The sequence below is a fragment of the Pieris brassicae genome, chromosome 12 (genome assembly GCF_905147105.1).
Source record: "Pieris brassicae chromosome 12, ilPieBrab1.1, whole genome shotgun sequence".
NCBI lineage: Eukaryota > Metazoa > Arthropoda > Insecta > Lepidoptera > Pieridae > Pieris > Pieris brassicae.
Genome location: NC_059676.1, coordinates 10,344,545 through 10,368,709, shown reverse-complemented (window position 1 = coordinate 10,368,709; position 24,165 = coordinate 10,344,545). Strand labels below are relative to the sequence as shown.

Sequence of the window (24,165 nt, the reverse complement as noted above, 5' to 3'; positions counted from 1 at the left end):
TTCCTTTATTAAAATCAATTGCAGTCTTTTAAAGTACACTTTCGTCTCTTTCTGTCAAATTACATTTACATCACAAAAGGAGACAGATGTTTTAGTTATAATTGTGCAATTTGAAAGGTTCTTTAACTACAACAACTACTTGACACTATTGCCATTATATAAACAAAAAAAAAATACAGTCTTTGCGCCAATTGATTTTATCCCCTTTGGAGCCTCTTTAGGCTGTTGAAGTTTTTTAAATAAAATATATTTAATACCAAAATGTTAAAAGAAAATATCATTATTTTGGGCTCTTTTAAAACATAGTCAGTTGGCGTGTGTATCATAAAGACACCACCACAGCTTACATTTTTTAATATTGTTTAAAATATAGCATAATAATAAACATCCATGTTGAAAGAACTGTTGATTATTATAAAGAATTATTGATTTCTGCCCAGTAGTTGTTGCGTCCATACGCAACGTTACAGATACTAAAATACTTTGTAATATGTATTTTTAAAGCATTATATCAACATTAATTAACTAAATAAAACTAGGGGTCATTCACATCAAAAGATCACGAAATCTAACCGTAATTATCAGCATTATTTGGTGTCAATTGCCAGAATAAAATTCGTTTACTTTAAGGGATGGAATTCCTGCTGTTTCTTAGCTGTTTAAAGAATTACTTAACCCGCTATATATTACCAAATAATATAATGAAAACATGTAGATATTCTTTATTAACAACAAACAGATATACGCTGTTTTCAATATGTTTAAAGTTTAAATAGCCACCAGTTGGGAGGGCCTTTTGATTAATTATGTTAATTTTTTTATTTTTATATTGTAGTGTAACAAAGTGTAAATAAATAAATAGTAATAATAACAATTGAACATTGAAAAAAAAACGAATAAAGTTGTTTTTTATTACAGGTACATGGGCCCCAGTGCGACTTATAGCGTAAAAACATTAATTTTTTCATTAATTATTACATTTGTGAGTTAACCCAAAAGATTAAGTTTTATCAGTGATCGGCGATGATGATTTCATTTAATCGTAAGTATTTTTTATACAGCATGTTTTTTTATACGATTTTTCTTCATAACAGTTTAAAGAGTTGAACCGAATTAATTATATTACACTAGTTTATGCAACTATGACGTAATAGAGGGTATGAGTGTAGTATAAGCCGACGTGTAGTCAAAATAAGATTACACGATGTTTTAATACCTAATTATATGCAGTTGTATACACTAAATTATTTAATCTCATGGCTATAGGTAGCTACATTAAATAAAATGCAATATAAAAGAAACAAATTAGTTATTATAATTATTATTATTCACAATTTGAATATTGCAATTATGAAACTGAACCTGAATAACAGGCTGGGAGGCGCTGTAAGAGCTAGTCGTCGTAGTTTATATTAATTTCATTTTTATTATTTTCTTTGGAATTGAGTATCGAATTGGATATTAGGATTTTGTTAGTTCTAGAATCGTCTACGTAGCCTTCGGCAGCTGTTGTTGAATTCCACCCTCCGTGACGCTTTAGTGCTGTTATGTCTCCGCCAGCATCGATTAGTAGGGTCGCAGAAGTTCTGCGGAAGCAATGTCCCGTGTACGAATCTGAGTTTGGAATTGCCTATCGTTTTACCCAACATTCCAAATTTGTTAAAACCAACTCTTTGTTGGGTGCATTTCCCAGAAATGTAATTCAAAAAGAAGGATGGATTGCTACATGAATTTAGTCGCAGTTTTATGTATTGTTTACATAATTGGTAATATTTGGCGTTTGTGTTTTTTATGTTTTTGTTTTAATATTTGGTGTTTTTTGTGTTCAAATTTTTTACAAAAATTGATCATTCGAAAACTTATGTATAATTTCTGTCTTCGGCAGGCACCCATTATTCCAAATATTAGTGCAATCTGTAACAATATTATAAGTACTTAAGTAATATGAAGCCAGTAAATATCTTTGTATAAAGCCATTACTTAGTGAGATGGCGTTTAGTAACTAATATATCCTATTTAACTTTTAATTATTTATCTAATAAATAAATACTTCTTACCTTCGTTGAAAGATATAATTTATCGCGCGCTTCATTTAAAATTGATTTAAGTGTTCAGCTGAAGATGTCTTGGCTTTCTTCAGTTTATATACTTGTGATTTACATTTCAGAAACAATACAAGTTTTGAATATGTGATAATATCAATTTCGTTGTAAATACTCACTGTACTTTTAATCATAGAATATTTAGACCATAAGGACGAACACTTAAAGTTATTCGATAACTCTTGAAAGTAAGCTAACAAAACGTTTTCGGAAAATGAGTTCGCCTTTTTGTTCATTTTCCTAGTCATCAAGTCTTGGTAGCATTTGTGGTAGGCTTTTCTTGATTTTTCTGGCAATATACTATTCGTCAGTTTCGTAGCTGTTTCTAGAATGTCAGGTGGAGTTATATTTTCATCAGTATCGTCGGTGTTGCTAGACTTTTTTGCTACTAAAACTTTTATCCAACAAAATATTACTCAAATTCGTATGTACGAAATAGCGCCAAAATGGAAAGTGTTTTATTGGTCTATTGACTCGGAACCAGCGCGCTCACCACAGATAATGTGTTCTTAAATTAAATTAAAACCTCCTTGGTCGGGACACATTGTACTTTAATAATTTAAAAATATATTTTAAAGCATTATTGTGTTTTCTTAAAGAAGTGTGTAAATATAATATGCCAATAAAAGTCTGAGTTTCATTTCATAATTAGAATATTACCGAATGAAAATATAAAAATATCTTTATAAACCGACTTAGTAGACTTTCTACACGAGACTTTTCACACTTTGGCACGAGATCCGCGTGGTAAAACCGCGGCGCATTACTAGCATTGTAATGTTTGTTAAATAGTAAAAGAATCTTCTTGGTTTCACAATAAATTATCGATTAAAAAATTTGACAGAATTTTTTTTTTCAATTTATTTGTAAAATAATTTGGTGCCTCCACTCCTTTGTTGGCCCGATGCCTCCAGAGCCGGCCTCAGCCCTATGACCTAAGACCCGGCCCTGGGTCAAGCAAATCGACGTATCGGTTAGGGTTTTTCAAGACAGGTAGAACCTTCATCAATGAAGGCTACGCAGCAGAAAAGTAATACTTCAAAATATTTAGTTAGAATGCCCCTGAAACATCATACGTTTAAAGAAAACTGTATATAAATTGGCTATAAATAATATTTTAATTATAGATTTAAGATGCGTAGTTTGTCGAATACGTTCAAATTCTGGTTCTTTAACGATCACAAAATTATAGAAACCAGTTAACTGTTATTAAAAATCACGATAAAGAATATATTTTAACTAGTATTTTGTATTTTTGTTTAACAGCTGCAAGGTTTTTTTTTCAAATAAATAGATTATAAATCGTTTATTTCCAAAGAAAGTGGTACATTGATATTGATTTATTATAATTAATCAGCCAAATAAAAATAAGCATGCAAATGTCTTATTTATTATTATGACAATAATAATAATCATAACAATAAGAACAGTTAAGATATTTATAATTGTTGTCAAAACTTTTGGTCTGAATATTCTCCCTATAAAGACACCTGGACTTTAAAAATTAAATCCCCTTCCCCTTGAATGGATGTTTGACGAAAATATTTGAGATATTGTTTAAATTTGATAATGATGAAGCACGTTTACATATTTCGTATTTTTCTAGATTTAATTTCTTAATAAGAAAATCAAGTTCTAAAATCGATACAGTAGTTGTTAAAACAATTATCTAGCGATGTTTTTCTTTACCGTGAGCCAGGCATTCGAATGGTATAAAAACATCTATTCTCTTGTCTATTAGATTGACAATTGATCATTCAGCAGAAATCTGAGGCTTGAAAGGGTTGATGTATGGGTTATTCATCTTTTTTTAACGTCATTTGAGTGCATCTGTTTTCGACGACAGACAGATAATTATTTTAACCTTTCCAAAAACGGTTTAGTTCGCCGGCTTTAACATTCATAGGAAGTATTAAGGATCATAAAGGATGTTAAAGAGGCCAAAAGTATATATACAAAAAGTTATGGGATATCAAGATGAATTCTGGAAATTATTACACGATTAATCAATATATTTTCCTTAACAGCAAGTAATTGGCATCATAACAGATGTCTGCAATGTATATTTTAAAAAGTATCATTTATTAAGCCTTTTTTTATTTACGTCCATACAATAATACAACACAATAAAACATTTGGTCACTAGTTCTCTATGCCTCTTCTAATTCACACAGGCCCACCGTGGTTTGAAGATCGTACCACCATCGCCTGACTTGTGCACCTCTTTTTTGTTCCCATCTCGGGCCAGTTCATTTGTCATGAGTTGTGTCATCATGTGCCCCGACTATCGCCATTGTTCTTCGTAGTTGCTGTAAAACATGAGGGACATTGAGGGATATAAAACCAAACTTTCATTCACGTTAATTTGTATGTTTATAGCTTTTCTTTTGTTCTATAAAATTACAAACACATATACGACACAAGACTTTAACAGTAAGTAAATATAATGCCTTATTTAAAATTATATGGACTCCCCTCAATAAAGCCTCTTCTAAGCTATTTCAATTTTTTTAAATATTTTGGGGTATTTACCGTGAAGCGAACAGTGAAAAAGAAGTACGCAATACGTAAATTTTTTTGGATGTTTATTTTTCAAGTTATGGGCTTTTATAAAATAATACTTATAGAAATTCCGATTTTTTGGAGTAGATTTTCTAATACACGCTTAGCTATTCGTATAATTTTTTCTATTAGGGAATATTGATTAGAACATAAAGTATAAAAAATAAAAAAAAAGATCTCCAAAACCGGAAATAAAAATTTCAAATGATTTAATTTTTTTTATTTCCAAAAAATAGCTTAATGCATATATCAAGTATACAAGAAGCTTCACAATGGTATGGTTACCAGTTAGTAAGATAGCTGACTTAATGTACATGCATGTAGTTTCTCGCCCGATTTTGTATGGTACAAGGCCGGCAAATAAAATGTCAATAAAAAACGATTTTAAATTTACAAAAACTGTCAGTTGTCAAATCAAGAAGATTTGTCATTCGTTTTATTGCCATTTTGGCGCTTTCAGATGCTAGAATACTATTAAACACTCCAAATATAAGATTAATAAAGCCTTCAAAATCTTGGCCCTATGCTTCCGGTTGTGCTTTAGTCCCATCAATAGACACGGAAGTACATTTCGCGTCATTAAATAAGATTCCTTCCTTTTCCTTAATAAATACTTCCTAGTACAACTTTCTTTGTGACCGTTTCGGTTTTATAATTAATCAGTTTTGTCTGGTTCTAGTTTGTATGTGTATTTAATAATTTTCTGAATTAAAAAATATAGATGTGAAAAAAACTCAAATATTAATTTAATGTATACACTGTACGTATATTATGTTTCCTATCTCATTTTCTCCTACGTTAAATCTTATGAATTTATGTGTCTGTCTCTTTTTACAGTCGCGTTTCATCGACTTTCAAACTTTAATTAATTTAGTCTTTATCAAAATTGAAATAATAAAATAATTCAAAGAAAAGTCTAATACTACATTTGAATAGTGAAAAGCAGTCTAATTTACATATTGTTAATTATAAAAACTATTTTAATAATTGTAGTTTTTATTAAAATTAAACATAATGATTAAAATTACATTCGCCTCATTATCTTGAAACCAAAATTGTTGAAGGTTTCACATCTACTTCTTTTCGATTCGAATAGAAAACAGCACGTTTCCATATTTCGTTTATCCACAAAGTTCCTGAAAACTACTTTTTAGGATTACATTTTTTATCATTATCATTTATTAATAACAAACACATGCTTAGAAGATTTATATGCATACCAGCTGTTTATTTGCTGTATAGATAAGTAACTTAGTTACCGACTGCAGCGCCATCTTCCCGGCTGATTTGTGAATCGAAACCACAAAATTCTGTCAAATCGGTCCAGCCGTTTAAGAGGAGTTCAATGACCCCCGTACAGAATTATATATATAAAGATTTGTGTCAAATGTAATTTTAAATTAACTTTGTGACTTGAGAATTGAAGAGAGTCCGGTTCAAAAATTAATCTTATTTTAATTATTTTCCTCTATTGACGTGTTTTAAAAATAAACAATTAAAAATACATTTATAAGTGCGTTTTCTTAATATGAAAGTTTATCAGCGATGACTTAGCGTAATTAGTAATAGAATTAATCGTATGTTCAATTAAAAATTATATACTAGACGTCTCTCAACCCAGAGCTTGTGTGTTCGAATCTCGTTTTTGCAGAAGTAACTAATCTTTTTTCTTTGAACTCAATTTAACACGCGTATGAAAACATCATAAACATTACCATGAGCGTATTATTAAAAAAAAACTATAAAAATATTTTGATATAATTCCTTTACGCTAATGGACTGCATATATAACTATATTTCTCTAACATATATTTTAGTTATTTAAAACAAAAGTCCTGTTCTAACACGTGACCCTAAATCGAGAAGAATACATAGCCAATAAAAAATTCACACACGATAAAAACAAACATGAAAATATTAACGAAAGCAAAATTACACGATATAAAAACAAATAATATTACTTTTGTCAGTTAACTCAACGGACAATACAAAAGGTCAGTTAACCTATCTAATTCGTTAACTAAAGTAATGTACCTTTTCAGAACATGAAGTTCGAACTGTCCTTGCCATATTTATAAATAAGTTGATGGACTGGCAAACTACACAAGTTATCCAAATCTCAGGTCTAACAGTTTATAATTATAAATAAAACAGTACAAAATTGCAAACGCAAGTGGCAAACTATAACAAAAGTCATCCAAATGTCAGACCTAAATGGTTAACTCCTTACAGTATGAAATTGTGTTGAAATAATATTGCGACAACAACTTGTTGAATACTTCCCCATTAAAAAATAAAATTTTATTTTTAATAATAAAATATGTTGATTGAGTTTTATACGCAGGTTCAAATGATGTAGGACTTGTTTTTGTAAAGGCATTACACACGGGCAGCGACAGCGACTGATTGACTTATAATTTACCGATTTTATTGTTTATATGTAGTAAAATTTGTAAGGACATTATCTTTATAAGCCCGAATGTGCTGTTTTGTCACACTGGGTTCATTTACATGCCCATGTACCTGGTGCCTCAAAACAACAGAGATTTTTGAATTAAATGCTTAAATGTTTTAATAATTTTGCTAATTTTAATTTTACTGTAATAGAAGTATTACACTACTAACAATATATGGACTTATAATAGTCTGAATTAATGGATTTTTTATACTATTATATAATCCTACTGTTCGTGTTAAGTCACTGAACTCCTCTTAAACAGCGGGACCAATTTGAATGAATTTTTTGTATCCGTTTGGGTGACGCCCTGGATGGTTTAGATACAAATCACCCTGGCAGATGGCGCTGCAGTCGGTATCTAAGTTATTTATTTATACAGCAACAGCTGGTATATATATAAATATATATATATATATATATATAAAAAGCTACACATATAATAATTAAAACAATATTGTCACTAACTAAATAAAAACCATATCTTATGCATGATTGGATCAAGAAATAATTATTATATTTTATTTCTTTATGTTAAAAGGCACACTAACGAAACACAAACAAACACTTACATAAAACACACGACATATAACAACACGATACATGCATGTGCATCAATAACAAGTGTGCACAACATTTAAGGGAAACCATTACGATGACAAAGAGAAAATAATTTAAACATTGAAAAACAACATTTTCGTAAATTTACATGACCAAAGCCTCTTGAAACGATTAAAAATACCAACAAGTTGTTCATTGGCGACATTAATTTGTCACCGTGTTTACAGAATAAGACTAAATAAGATTCTTGGTTTGATTAATTTATATGTTCATCATATATATAATGTAAAGACAATAAGGCCGTTTCGGTGTTTACGTATGTTTTAATTGCTTATCTTTTGTTCCATTTGTTTTGTCTAAGTAATTTTATATAGTGTAGTTTTGTACTTCTTGCGGTTACCGTTTGCTTGGAAGAGATCGCTCGGAAGCGATAAGCCCAGTTGCCCTCGTTTTTTTAAATTACATTAATTGTATAAGCACTGGGCATAAGGCCTACTGACTTCGGAGTGCGACGCTTATCCTTGGGTCATAGGTCCACTGAAAAAATCCCCGTCCACCAATTGACTTTGTTTCTGAGTGTGCATTTAACATTCTTTGAAGAAAACCATCGTGATTTAACTGGCACACGGCACTGATAACGTACTTGCCTATTCGATTGACAAATGATCATGCAATAGAAAATTAAATCTAAATTGATTTAATTTTTTTTAAATTGTATTACTGGACCAAATTTTAAAGAAATAATTTACCTCAAACCCAAAAAGATTTCCATCTGATACAATTTTATCGCAAGGTAATTCATGCCAATAACTATTGCGAGATATGTCGCTGCGCGTGAGTCATGCCATAACACAATTTCCGCCATAATAACATTTTCCCTACGCGACCGCTCGCCTTGACTTTAACTAGAAAGGAATGACGGCGTTTGATGACGTTTGCATTTCTTTGATTTTGACGTCAACTAAGATTATAAATTTATAATAAAGCGATTAAAACAATTGTCGTGTTCAAGATATATCTTCGTTTATTTGTTTTATTTATTTCTTATAGTTATATGTCACAAGTTACCTCTTCTTACTATAACATCACAGTTATAGTAAATGTAAATGCGGATTATGTGTTATATAGGCACTTAACAATGCTTTATTTCAAATTGATCATTACAACCAAATATGTCAAGCTCTGGATGTACTTATCCAAAGGCATATTTGAGAGGTCTCGAACTCTTAGGTTGGTTTTTGCAGACAGAAAGTTCGTACACGACCTCGTACCAATTCTTAAAAGTCCGTCAACTTGCGAGCCTTCTGCTATGATAGTGTCTTTTTGTCTTTTTTTGTAAACATATTATCATTGGTAAGTAAGTTGTGAAGATCGATCGTCCTGGCGGACAACAAAACTGTTCCCACCATACATAGATACTATGTAATAGTAATAATATAATATATAAATAAAAAAGCAAATTTTGTAAGTAATTTATTGATTGCTATGAGCGACTTGCAGCGGCGGGAGTTGTATGTTTCATGGGACTGAAAGCTATATACTAACACCTTTCAATGGGTTTTTAATTACGTTATGAGGAAATTTTTCTCACTCTTCTGAAACTATTAATTCGTTACATTGTTTATTAGTAATAATAACATTCAAATATACGGTATGCACAATTTTCTCGACCTACATAGTAATAATAAAAATAATTAAAAGTAAACTAAAACAAATAAACTCTTCTGAAAATCTTTTTGATTCCCTGATGTTTTGGCGAGCAAGTTGCAGACACAGAACGTTATTCGTTGACAGAACGGTGTCAAATTTGATCTAAAATATAAGATTAACTGTTTAGAAATAATAAATTATTATTGTTTTAATTATATGTTACAAAATAAAGATAGAATCGTCAAATTAAAACTATGAAAGTGGTTAGCCAACTATAAAGATATGGGTTTCGAGGCCACACGCCAATACCGTCTTATTACATATAATTGTCTTAGAAAGCAACATTTTCACTAAATTAACTGCACCATATTATAATAATTCACCCCGATATTGCGCTTTTCCCATAGTATAAATTCAATAAAAAATAAATCAGGGCCTCAGGTTTCTGTATCTGTTTCATTATTTATCATTAGAGCCTGTGCCTGTGCCGAATGCGCGGATAAAAAGAGTGTCCATTGGTGCAGAGCTGATGATCGAACCTACGACCTCAGGAATGAGCCAACACTGTTCAGACCTGCCGAATACGGTAATTCGGTCAAGCCATTTCAGAGGATTTTCACCAACACCGAAAATTTGATATTTCTTTGGTTAGCCGCGTTAGTTCGAATTAGAAGGAATTTGTCGAAACCGTAGTGGAAACGTAATCGCTTTACGTTTCACCCTGTTGAAGTTTACTGCTGGACATAGTCTCTCCCCTAAATTACCAGTACGACCGGTCCCCCACGCTCTGTATCCAACGCCTTTCGTCCACCTTATCCAGGTCTTCTGTCCACCTAGAAGCCCACTAGGAGGCCATCCAACGCTTTGTAAACTGGTAATTAGAGTCCATTCCAGGACCACTTTTTGTAAATGGCATTAACCATGAGGTTACCAATCAAACAAACTCCTCAGCTTTTTTATACTAATGTAGCCGGCAAGAAAAAGGAGGGTAGGCGCGTGAATGTTTTCAGAATTACCCACCTATACTTGCAAAGACCAAAAAGGTTCAATAACGATTTAAGTGATAAATAGAATTTATTTCCAATACACAAATATACAGTACTCTTAACCTATAGAAAAATAATAATTTAAAATAAATAAATAAAACATTAAAACAAAATAATTACGTCAATTATATCTTTTCGTAAATTAGTTTATATACACACACGTGGTCTTGGCCTTCATTGTGCAAGCTTTTGATTTGCAAGCGTATCCTTAGCGATAGTCGTCAATTACGCATCGGTGGTATAAATGTCAATGTCATAACGAATGCATAAACTTTCCATACATTTGATATAATTATGATCTATTTGTTGATTGTCTCACGTGTCAAGTCAGTCAGCCTTTAGAGCATTTATATATTCCTGTTTAAACTTTTGGGTTTTCTTGTCGATTTCCTCACAATGATTGCAAGTATTGAAGTGCGCACATAGAAATAATAAATGCCCACGTAGCCAGTACACTTATCAAGTTACCAAAATGTATTGTTATATCCTTCATCGATTTTATAACAAATGTATGCAATCTAATTGAACATCAATAAACCTATCAATTAACTTGCCAGTTCTGGAAACAAGGGAATAACGGAGGATTAGGACTGGCAAGAAAATCTCTGTCACTCTTAACTATTTTATTGCATCAGTTCCATCTGAGTTAGAATATAACTAATGTACTAAACAAATTTATATATTTCCAACATACAAATATACAGTATTTACAATATTCTTATCTTAGTAATAATAATAATTAAAAATTAATAATTTATTTACAAAAACGTTTTTATTGTGTAAGTCTTAGTCCAAGTATTCAAGATTTCCGCACTGGAACTGCTAAAGAGTAAATAGTTCAGTAATATTTTTAAATAATATTTGAACAACTATTATTATCTTAGTAAACAAGTTTCATTTATGAAACAATGGCAAGACAAAGTACTGGAGCGCAGCATCACTACATCTTAGAAGAAGTTTTAAAGCTTCAAGAAATCCTCAAAGATAAGCTTCCACTTAAAACTTCCCGCCGAATCTTATAGTTAATTTTTCAATGAAGGATGTGGATAAATAAAATTATTATTTGAACAAAACTTAGGTATACGATCTTATTTATATTAACTTTGTCTATGTAACGCGAATACTGAATCCGTCCTTATGCGTTCTATAAAGTAATTTTTATAGTTAATGGTTGTTAACATGAATATCGTTGCTTAATGTAAAAAATATGTAAACACCAATTTTAATGCAATTATTACATGGAATATAACTACGGAATATTTAATGTGTTTTTTCTTCAAGATATAATTATGAACGAATCAATAAATCAATAACAATAAAAAGGCAATTATTATGTTATGACAATGTCAATAATTAGTTATAAGAAGATATATACTTACCTTTTAATAATAATAAAACATTTGCAAGAAAGTATTACATTTATATCGATCAATTATAAAAATCCGCACAATCAGCCATAAAAATAGGCATGCAAATGTCATTTTTTTTTAAATTTATTTGGACCATATAATAAGGACAATCACATGATGGAAATTGTTATGAAATTATCGGTACTGTGTCCTAATTCTACTTTTAGCTGAGGCCAAGCCTTTGCATGCCTATGGTATATCGGCAGCAAACGCTTGGAGCGGTCCGTGTATGGTGGATCCGGCAGGTCTAAGCAGTGGACCGCACGGAGAAACTCGACCCCAGAGGGACTGCTCCGACCGCTAAAACTGGTCGAGCGGTCCCTGTATTGCGGATATGAATTTAGTATGGAAACTGCAGATTGCCGTGCGGTGACTGTCTATGGCCAACATTAAGCTGTTGCAGTCGAGACCGAGTGCTGTAGAGCGGTCGCATTGCTTCTTGTGTCATGCACGCGTAGGTGTAGAAGACACTGTTGTATATGGGTGCGTCCAATAATACAATCAATATGGAATATTTATATATTCTTTTATCTTTACTCATTTGTAGCCCCAGCTAAGACAAGACACTAAACATTTTTTCAACTACTTTACATTGGTACTCAGCGGAGAGCGGGGAGGGAGTGGCCCGGGGTCGGCAGCAACTGCTTGTAGCTGTCCGTGTATGGTGGGTCCGGCAGCTCTAAGACCACACGGTGAAACTCGACCGCAGAGCGACTGCTGTGACCGCTCAGGAACTGCTCGAGCGGTCCGTGTATTGCGGATATGAATTTAGTATGGACACTGCAGATCGCCGTGCGCCTGCGCTTCTGGAGTAGTCGGTCTCGGCTGCAACATGCGGTCCGTCCGGCATTAGACGAATCCGGCTTCCGGTGTATGAACGCTATAATATCAATAACTACAAATATTATTTTCGTACAAATTTAACAATATATAGTTTAATTGCTGGGTAAGGTTTAAGTGTATGATTCATTGCGGTTTTATTTAAATCGACTGAAATATGACCGTTATTGTTGGGGTCGTAAAAACATATACTGCACGAAATTTACGCGGATGTTATTGAGATCGTCACTTGACCGTGACTTACATAATTTTGCTTTAATTTAAAAAAATCACCCAAAAGCAATAATTTTAAACATTTGATTCTGTTATTTTCAAAAAGCGAACCTTTGGCGTTGAGAGTATCAATGGGGGCGGTATCACTAAATATCTGATGAGCCTCCTGGCCATTTGATCCATTTGTTCTATACAAAAAACCTATCTGTCTCGCTTTTTCCCCTTAAGGGCAGTCACTGAGTGTCTCTAAGATTATAGATTTTCAGTCCTGTCTATTTGTATATACCAACATGCAACAATTTTCAATTATCGAACGCCACTTAGTGTCCTTCAAAAAAGAGCTTACCAATTCAAAATAGGCCGGCAGCGCCCTCTAGCATTGTCTTTAATCTTAATCCTCGATGTTCTATTAAAAAAAAAACTAGCACTTACAGCAAACTGAGACCACGTTATTAACATACGATGCGAATGGAACCCTTGGGTAAACGCGTGTTTCCCGGTTAACAGTACGGTATTCCCACCTCTATATGTTAATAAAAAACTTACCATTTACATTCATAAGTTACAAAAACAAACATAAGTAAACATGTTCTTTATATGTAGGTGGTATATTCTCACAGCCATGACTTTTATGTGATAACTTGGATTAAACTACATTTTGTTTTACAGTATGTGACTCTCTGAGTTCGTAGGTTCAATATTCGGCTGTGCTCCAATGGACTATCTGTCTATATGCGCATTTAACATTTGCTCGAACGCAGAACGCATTGTGAGGGCACCGGCTTGCCTTAGACCCAAAAAGTAGACGGCATATGTTAGACACAGAAGGCTGAACACCTACTTGCCTATTACAAAGACAGAGAAATCTGAGGCCCAGACCTGAGATTGTAGGGCCACTGAGTTATTTATTTAATTGCAATTTGAATGAGTAAATTAGCCTTCGAAAGCTTAGTATTGTATAGCCTGGTGTTGTTTTTGGCGCAGCGGTACCAAAAGCTAGACAGAAAGAAAACAAAATACTATATTATATATAAAAAGGATGTTTAGTTAAAAAGAAAGCGCCTAGCCCACACTAGGATTCCCTTTGGTTTGGCAGTTAGTCTTTTCGGACGGTACTGAACGTAATAATTTCTATATATCACTTACAATTTTAGAACACACAAGAAGAATACTTTCCGTTTCAGCATAGTATAGGTTGAGATGGTATTAGAATCAGTAAAAATCTAGTTTTTAAGAGGGTGGTTAATGGTCTTTCGGTTGTACTTACTATCTAAAATGGATCTGTATGTATGTGGACTCAGTTTCCGCACTTAGACTCTCAATGGACCTACCATTGTGCGTCTGGATCTGAATAACACATAATTAAGATGGTAAAAAAAACTCACATACAAAATAGATAATCTTAATGTATGATAAAAATTGTTCACAAATGTTTAACTTCATCACACCGTGCTTGCTGTTGCTGCCTGTCTAAAACTTGTTAGTCACAAAAAAGTCAATTTTCGACATAAATATCGTAAACACGAGAATAAATTTATCAGGTTTCTCTGGATAAGTGGAAAGTTCCTAAGGTTTGCTCGGTTCAATCGAAAATCGGAAATACCCAGTGACGGCAAGCGGTTACAGTCTTATTTTTATAGTTCTTTGAATTACAGGTTTTATTATTATTGCAATTATTGGTTCGCGGAAAGTTTTAAAACTGCAACTTTTTTTCAAAAATAAAAAGGAGACAAAAAATCTTACGTAAACCGGTTGCATCAAAGTCTATGATGACAATAAATGGATGTGTTAAAAATAATAACTTTCCTTATGTAATTCCTTATGTAATACCGATTCCGATTAAAGTATTTCCGATCCAATTCGCCTTTCAAGGAAGAACCCTTCGTTTAAGGGGAGAGCGTATCAATTCTTAATAGGCCGATAACTTGCGAGTGTGACTGTGCATAGGTGGCCGGCCGATTGGTCATCTGTTCTATAAAAGAACAAGACTTACACATCTCAATCGTATAAAAAAAATTAACCTTCTTTCTATTATGGTCATGGCCTCAACTTGCATTTATTTCAATACTTTTGTTAAGACTGTAGGGTTTAAGGGATTTCACAATTCCTTTCAAGCATATATAATGTATGAAATGCACGGAGACTTACACGCATTACCTCACAGTTGAAAATCCACTTAAGCCACACAGAAACCAATAAATCTTTGTGTTTTATAATCTATGTATATGTTAAGTCAAATAATCAACCTCATTAGCCTAGGAAGATGGTCGTGTGTTCGAATGCCGTCAGTGCATCACAGGATTTTTCTGTCTACAAGCGCGTTGAATTCTGGCTGGTTTGGTGAAGGAAAAACATGCATGTGTGTTAGTCACAGAAGGCTGATCACCTTTTAAGAAAATTAATATGAAACATGATTCTATGACATGACGACTGGTTTTTTTGCAGTTTTATGTGCTGTATATAAATTAATGATTTCAAATGTTTGTTGGTATTCTTCGATTAGAAGAAACTGCCAGACAGACATATTATTTTTATTTCCTGTTTTGTGTTGTTGTGTTTATAAAAAAAAACAATTATACTTAAGATGGAATACATAATATATACAAAAAGGTTTACAAAAGGAAAAACAATGAACAAAAATATAAAATGTATTTACGGTATGCAATAATTGCGCCTAATTGGGCTGTGTTGTGTAAGCGTAAATTATATATACGTTAGGGTATATATAATTTTTTTTTAATAAGAGCTTCCATCCACATCTACAAGGTGTAGTATACTAATGAAATCTGCAAAGGGGCGGCTAACGTCAAATAAATAATTTAATAACATTTGGCTTATATAGCATTAAGTACCGTAGTCCATAAACAAATATTATATACGATAATATTCTTTAGTCCAAGAAGATTTTAGTCTTTAGTCCGCGTTTGTTTCTATGGTTAAATCTAAACACACACGAGTTTTTATGGTTTAAAGTCGAAGGTTTTTTTTATAGAATTTTATTGGATTATTCAATAGCGCCTTCGAGAGCGATACATATTATAGCGGTCATACAATATTTCGATACCATTTATATGGTACGCTTATACATGTATGATACAGTACTAGGCTCAGACTAGCCTCGAAATAGGCAGGTTCAGCGATTCATCTGCAAAAAAATTCTATCCCAGCATTGTCTTGAGGTCTGAGAAGAGGAAAAAGTCGCTGAGGGCCAAATTTGGAAAATAATGGAATTGATTTGTGATTATCGAGGAAACAGCACTTTCTTCATTTTCAATTTTCCTTTTCTGTTCTTTTAATTTTCCGTATGTCAAATTCAATTACTTGTTAAACTTTTTTAATTAAATTAAATGTTCCATTAATTAAAATAAAACTTATGGCAAAAACGATTTTGACCTCTCAAATACGATGAAATTTTATTTTAAACCTAATTTTAATTAGTGTTTTTCAGTGAAGTGCTTTGAAGTTAAGTAGGTACTGTTATGAAATAAAAATTGTTTAAGACCTCATTGAAAATCTATTACAAAATATTACATCTAACCTAGTATATTTATCAATTTTACTTTGTAGTTTAAGAATATTGTGAGAAGTATTGTGTTATAAATCATATTGTGTTCTGTGTAAAATATTTCAGAATAACATAAAACAAAAATAGTATATTATTCGATCTCTTGTATATCTAACGCAATGTCACCTTCATTTGTTTTAGTATCACAATTGAGTTTTTATATAAATTATACAGGTGAATCTATATAAACAAAAATTAATAGCAAAATATGTTGCTAAACGCAGATATACGTAACTCAAAGACGGTTGGAGCAATCGAGTATTTTTTTTAATATTTATTCTATGATCTCTGAGGAAGTTTTTTTGAAATTGAAAATTGAGTATTTAGATTTTTATTCTGGAAAAGAGAACTGTTTCCATGGGGCATAGCAAAATGTTCCATATCTTGTAGCTACTTAAAAGGTAGGCTAAGTAAAAAAAACATATTAAGGCAAAACGAAGTTCGAACATTAATAAATCTAATAGATTGAACACTTTCGAGAAAATCGATAAATACGTATAGTTCAATACGGTGTTTAACCCGGTTACTGGATTATTAATTAATGTCAATACCAAAGAGAAAATTTAGTTAAGAATGAATGTTTGAACCGGTTTTTACGTAGTGTTTCTTTACGCCATTTTGTTGGCAAGGTTAGAAATAGATTTTAAAGTCACTTATAATAGACAAGTGTCTGTAAAGACAATTTACTTATGTTTAAAAAAAAAACTAGTGGCGTCTTATAAGTCTGGATCTGAGCAGTATCTGTTTTGTGATCATTTGTTTTTTTCTAATAGACAAGTCCGCCAGCCCTTTGTGACCTAGGCAGGCTGGTTTCCTCATAATGTTTTCCTTCACCGTACGACCGAGTGTTGAATGCGCACATAGACAAACCTCAGGGACGAGATTCGCCTGCAGGCCACTATATTTATTCATATTCTGTGATAAAGGGACATATGCATCACTTAAAGTGCATTAAATTAATTTTTACTATCGAAAAAGAACCGGTTATAACAACTTCTAATGACGTCAATTAATCAATCATTAGAAATAAATCTTTGAATGTAAAATAAACGCAATTAAATTTAATAAGAATTGATCTCACTATATCTCATAATATTGTCTTCGGATTCGGTATATTAATAAACCATTACCATAGAAATTGTCATTCTAATAGGAAAGTGGGAGCCTGCTGTGCCTGACACACGCCGTCGACTATTTGGGGCTAAGGCAAGGGGGTTTCCTCACGATGCTTCCTTTCCCCATTTGAATGGATGTTAAATGGGCATATAGAAAGAAAATCCATTGGTATAGCCGGATCATAGCATCGGGCATAGCCGGATCGAACCTACGACCTCAGGTTTAAGACTGGCATACTGAAGTCACTAGGCGAACACAGCTTTTTATTTCCTTACAGTACTTTACGAGTATATTTCTAGAATATAAAAAAAATTTACTTTTGTTTATTTTCAATAAGTTTTGAGTAGATTCCGTATTAAGGGCAATTCCAGTGTGTCATAAAATTTATTGTAATGTTACAGATTCGTTCAGCCTATAACAATAAAACCTGCGAAGTACATAATTAAAAAAACATAATTGTCCGTAGATTTTCATAGTTTTTATGAACCTTTGCGTGTTCCGTGCGGGTTATTTATTGCAAAAATTGCTATAAAAACTGTTGATGGTAATAAATTAAATCCGTGAATTTGCGCATCAGTTTATAATAAAACTGTTAGCTATAACTAGTCAGCATGACTATAGACCCGAGTAATGTTTGGTAAAAGTAATAGGATTGTTCTAGAAACTTCGATTGAAGAATAAATTGAAATAAAAAAATGTTAAGTTTTTTTACTATATAATTTTTTTTTCATTATATCAAATTTACATAAGAGGTTTATATACGAAAATGTTTATTCAGTTTTACAAAAGGAAATTTCACATGAATAATTAGGTAAATCCACCTTGTTTCTTAGGTCAACTCGCATCCGGGTAGCCCAAAAACTTGACCGTGATCCTCCAAACAATTTCTTTCTATTTAAAACACTAATCTATTGTTGTGTATAAATTAAAAAAAAAACCAGTTCTCATACGTCATCCACGCAAAGCCTCCTGGTGCGAAATATATAAACGGAACATATCACGAACGAAGGTTTCATTACATGCTGACCGTTGACCAGTGCAGTCAACGCGAATAAAAAACGTGCGTTATCTGTGGCATGCGATTGCGCGGGAAAAGAATGTGACATTTATTTCACAGCTAATAAATTATCGTGATTCTTATTTTGTGATTTACGAGTTTAGTGTAATCGTGACAAACGCTCGAAACCGTGTTATTACGAATATTACGGAATCATATGCTATTATATTAATTGAAAAAGACATTAGTGTATTGGAAAAATCCGTCCGCGTTATGCTTAGTGCGTAAAATGAAGGATATTGTTCAACTTTGGGGCCGTGTCACGGGAAGGCCGTATTCAGTGAATAATGAGCGGGAATTAAGGGATTTTACAAATAATAGATTGAAAAATATCGAGTCAGCGAATTTTGAAGCAAATTTTTCGGAGTGTGAGGATTTGAATAAATACGATGAGTTGGACTTTAATGAACGGAAGGATGCCATAATTAACAGACTGTTCGAGAGGCGGAAGAAAGGACATATTGCGCGACAGCCGAAACGTAAGTTATTATAATAATTAATTTAGATAGGTAGATTAAAATTTAATTTATTGATTTTGTTTCTAGTCAATAGATTTACAATTGCTTCTCGGTATGACGGTAGATTATTGGCTACCGTTGAACGTGAGTAGCGAAAACAATAGTTTTTATTTTAAACATCAGAATTGTGTAATTTTGGTTAATACGCTTATTGTATTTGTCTCACGATCCCAACAAAGAAAATCAGTCGTAAATATTCGCAGACAAGTCGTAGAATATAAATCTAAGCATTATAGATGAGGCAACAGTTACAAAATATTTTTTATACAAAAGTTGTTAATGTCATAATAATTCAAATTTATAATCTATGTTTATAAAAAAAAAATATCGAAACGGTTTGACAAATAATTATAGATAGACAAGCACCGTAGCTTAGTAAGGCATCCGGAGATTTTGCGTTCGATTCCCGGCGAATTTCGCCTTAGTCATACAAGGCTGACCTCATATTCACTCGCTCTAGTCTTACGGGCATTTACTCAATATCGTTGCGATGTCTTTTTCTCTTAATTAAAAATCAGTTTAATTGGACCGTGAAGTACTCAACAGTCTCTCACACACCATAAACATAATTTGACAGAAAGAGACGAAAGAGTACTTTTGTTTGAGTCCAAGTTATTCCTGATCAGGGTACGGAAAATTCGTTTTGGACATCTTAAGCTACATACAAGTTGTCATGACGAAAGTTCGCAAGATTAGCACCGTTTTTTTTAGACGCAAGGATAATTCCTTGGTTTAATATAATACCTATAGCGTTGTGCAGATTCATAACTGAAGTAATTTCGATATCAAATTCTAGCTAGGAACATTTAGGTGTAAGCAATGTAAAATGATAGGCATATCATTAAGCACCTCAAGCTCAAAAGAGCTTTATGGGGGCCCATAGAAAAAAATTAAAACATTAACATAAATCATTGATCTGTATTTATATTTTTATACGTTATTTAATTACTAAAATAATGTACTTGGTACAGTATAGTATTGATTTAAAACTCGAATGAATTATTTTGTAGATTCATTTCGAAAATAAGTTGTTCCTGCCTCTAAAACCTTTAGATCTGGCCATGGAGTTGTTGCTTAAATAGTTTACTTGCCAGAGCTGCTTTTGTAATGCAGCATGGTGGTACTGACCTACAGTTCCTTAGTAGTCAGTTGAGTTTAAAACTTTATACCAAAGTTTGGTACGTTCGAGCCATCAAAAACGTACAGGAATACTTAAGTACAAACTATGTTTTTTGAACTTCATCTCGACTTTCGATATTTTTAATGAATCATGGGTAATACAAATCAACATAGCTGTTTTAACATGCAGGTATGTCTTCCGGATCTAAACTGTTTACGAATAAGATAATGTTGTTTCCTTATACATTATAGTTTAATTAATTATGGGTTTAGGGAATTTAAATTCATCTGACAAGTTTATTAATCTTTTAATTTTTTTACATATATTTAAATTTTGTTTTTAAAGTTATTTATCTGTTCAATTTTATTTAGAACTAATATTGCGTTAATGCATTGAATTGAGCAGTGTTGGCCTAGTGGGTTAAGCGTGCGACTCTCATCCCTGAGGTCGTAGGTTCGATGCCCGGCGCCAATGGATTTTCTTTCTATGTGCGCATTTAACATTAGCTCGAACCTTGAAAGAAAATATAGAGGAAACCGGCTTGCCTTAGACCCAAAAAGTCGACGGTGTGGGTCAGGCACAGAACGCTGATCACTGATTTATAAAAAATAAAGTTACTATATAGTTGAGAGCAATCAGATACTTATATGTTATATAAAGGATATACACTTGAGAAAATGACATGAAAACTTAACTTAGATAACCAGACCTATGCAACTTCCCCACAATCGAGTAGTCCGCAATATCGCAGTCACAACTCCCGAGGGGAGTCTTTGTATTGAAGAAGTCGCAAGGGTTTACCAAGCATCCGCAAATATACAATGTATATATGTAGGAATAAAGAAAATAATATAACATAATTAACACAGAAAGGGTTTCTAAAAAGACTCAGCAAAAGGTCGTCATGGAGTTGCTGAAAATGTCCACCGAGACATTTTTGATTTGATGATGACGATGAGTACAAACGTGATACAGGCGTATAAAATGGATACTTGTCTCTAGTCAGCCGTGTACTGCAGTGGATACGGATAACGATACTACACAGATCCTAAGAAAGGAAATATAGAAAACATCGGTCATAGACAATGTTTTGTAAAATCAGATATTATTATTAACGCTTTATTGAATTAGTTTACAATACTTAGTATAGATATTAGTGTTAGGAGAAGTATTATACCTGTTAAGAGTAAAAGCCTCCTCAATATTTTTCTATTTCTCTTTGTCTTGTTTTTCCCCGCTATTTCTAATACACCTGTTTAACTATGTGTGTTTAAATGTAACCAGAGAATAATTGATAGAAAACCTAATGCACACCCTAAATTATTATGCCATGCGGTTGCAAAATTCCTCTCAGCATACTATCACGAGCCAATACGAAACCATCTAGATTGTTCGACGGTTAAGGCCAAAACTTAACGGTCAAATACCCCAATTTGGGCCAATAACTTATGGGTTAATTAACTTTATGCAATATTTGACTCGACATAAGCAATTTGTTTGGATGTTAAGAAATATAATATATACTAGCACGATCTATCATAGAATTACTAAAACTAAATCATATTTGCCATTTTAACTTTTTTTATTTAATAGGAGGCAAACGGACAGGAGAACAGACAGAAGAACAGGTGAGCCTTCACCTGTTCTTCTTTGAAGGACCCTAAGTAGAATTGGTTCGGAAATACTTCAGTGGGCAGCTTTCCACATTGTAGTACTGCGCGGCAAATTGCCTTAAGAGACGCTCAATTTACAGAAATTTTAAAAATTTTGATCTTAACCTAACGTTTTTGACGAACGGTGGTCACACTTAGCGCCAAGTCTCAACCCTGAATCCTTACCTACCTAAGTCTCTCAGTGACATTTATCCTCGTGAGAATAATTCAGTCTGACTAAAAGTCTAAAAGCAGTAATTTATGACACTGTGACTCTGTCTGGCGTTCCCCTCTGCTCGCCTCAACATTAAAATAATTTTCACGTATGTCAAAATCATCATCATCCAAACTGAAACTTTTTGTACCGAAAATTGAACCCATAATCAACATAAGTTTTAGCAAAAAACAGTGATATGCAATTTTGCAAACTAAATTTGGTTTTTATTTATATATTGTCCTTTAATGATTTGTAATCAATTACTAAGCATGACTGATACAATATTACTCAAGACTTTGAAAAAAACAAAATGCAGGTTTTGCCCTCTAAAAAATTCAAACTATTACCATGATCAGTGTTTATTTGGCAGTGGATATAATTTATTAAACTGTAACACAATAAAAACTCAATTTCACGTAATATTGCAACAATCTTGCTGATATACCCTTAGTTTTCTTTTTCTTCGTAGTCTTTATTACTGGAGGTCGTACCTGTCTAGAAGAAAGCTGTCTGTCTGTCTCCAAAGCTTTCTTTAGGGTAGGCGATGCCGATTTCTCCACTCCTACTCCACTCAAGCTGGGCTTGTCGAGACTATTCGGTATTTTACTATAGTCTCTACGTATTCACGTTAACTTGTCAGTTCGTACGGGTTTTCAATTCACTTCTTTAGTTGTCGATACAATGTATTAAGTTCTTTTAACCATTCGATTTTACGTATAACTAAACTAAAGCTTCTGACATCATCGTATACGAATACTTGATAAAAAATATATCGTTGTTGTAATAGTTTGTTGGTTTTTTTCAACTAAATAAAGATATGCATAAATTAAACCACTCAGGGTCAGTTCTTTAGCGTGCAGTTTCGCAACGTATCTTCTAGAATATTCTTAGCGGTTAAGGTCGTTACTTACTAATCTGTGGTAATTTTATATAATTTGTCACTGCGCGAGAACAATTAATGTTATTAAAATCTTTGTTCTTAACAAAGATTATAAAGTATTTAAAATAAGTAACTTATATTAAATATAATTTACATATAGCAATGTCCCGATAGTGTAGGATATATGGGCGAGAGTCAGAAACAAGACAGCGTGAACTCTGTTCCCGTATGACAAAATCCAATTACTTTTTGATGTCCGGGAGTCAGACTCAGCGGTTAGCCTCATTTCTGAACGTTACTTAGGTCTACGTCACTTGATAGTGCAGAGATTTGACAGCTGGTGTCTATTAGATACAGTAAGGTTGGATGTTGATGGTGGAATTAGATTTTTTAATAAAAATAACCAGTGGTGGCACAATCTTTAAGATCTGGGCCTCAGAATACTGTATCTCTTTCGTCATCATTTTTGTTAATGGGCACAATGATCAGACTAATTTTGCCTTTGCCTATGCATTGGCTTCATACACAACACACATTATGGATCTATGCCAGTTTTGCTCACGATGTTTTCATTTACGGTACAAATAGGTAGAAAGACAATTGGTCCACAGCCGGGGTTGAAATTTAAACCTCAAGGATGAGAGTCACGTCGTTTCTTGTTACATCTTAGTTGTTTTTAATTTAAACAATTTCTTCATTATAATAATAATATTATCAAATAGAAATAAACATTCTATACTTTTAGCTTCAATTGTCGGTTTTACGCATAATGAAAGGCGCTTTCTAACGCTTTATAATAATCAATAAATGTGTAAATTGGACAATAGTTATATCAATTTACAGTTGATTGAAGCGTCATAAGCATTTCATTATTCAAACAACTGTAAATTAAACTGTTAAGCTTAAACGAAAAAGACACAAGCTATTATGTTACCGTTTTTAATGATTGACAAATCGGCACTCTGTAACATTCATTACAATACTTATAACGAGCTGATTAATTATAATTAGGTCTTATGTCTAAATGACTTGACCATAAAATAGCTAAAAATAGAACGTTCTAGCCACTATTATTGTTTAATGTGATTTAATTTGGAGGTCGCTAAACCGGTATTAGGTTTATTTCCTATTTTAAGTTTAACTATTTTTAAATTATACAATATATAGAAAAATAATATATCATGTTTCTCGAAGATTTCTAT

The 24,165-nt window shown here is 32.6% G+C and overlaps 2 protein-coding genes across 2 annotated transcripts in view; one reads left to right on the top strand and one right to left on the bottom strand.

Annotated features, from left to right (window-relative positions):
• Positions 1-620: 620 nt before the first annotated feature.
• On the bottom strand, positions 621-2,236 carry LOC123717433. The gene is made up of 4 exons (XM_045673420.1): positions 2,161-2,236; positions 1,890-1,914; positions 1,643-1,722; positions 621-655 (listed from the first exon to the last, which is right to left on the bottom strand). The coding sequence occupies exons 1-4, from the start codon at positions 2,234-2,236 to the stop codon at positions 621-623; spliced, it is 216 nt and encodes a 71-aa protein (XP_045529376.1).
• A 16,316-nt stretch (positions 2,237-18,552) lies between these two features.
• Positions 18,553-24,165, top strand: part of LOC123717404 (scavenger receptor class B member 1-like) — a 40,576-nt gene continuing 34,963 nt past the window's right edge. The window contains exon 1 of the mRNA XM_045673387.1: positions 18,553-19,055. Within this exon, the coding sequence (XP_045529343.1) occupies positions 18,806-19,055 (250 nt within the window). The 5' untranslated portion in view covers positions 18,553-18,805. The remainder of the gene's footprint in view (positions 19,056-24,165) is intronic.

Bases quoted from the DNA above. Each gene is read 5' to 3' on its own strand.
- LOC123717433 (XM_045673420.1), bottom strand. From the start codon at position 2,236: ATGATTAAAAGTACAGTGAGTATTTACAACGAAATTGATATTATCACA. The intron at 1,915-2,160 runs GTAAATCACAAG...ATATTGTTACAG, and splicing joins ACTTGTATTGTTTCTGAAAT to ATTGCACTAATATTTGGAAT. The intron at 656-1,642 runs GTAAAACGATAG...TTCTTTAAACAG, and splicing joins TAACAAATTTGGAATGTTGG to CTAAGAAACAGCAGGAATTC.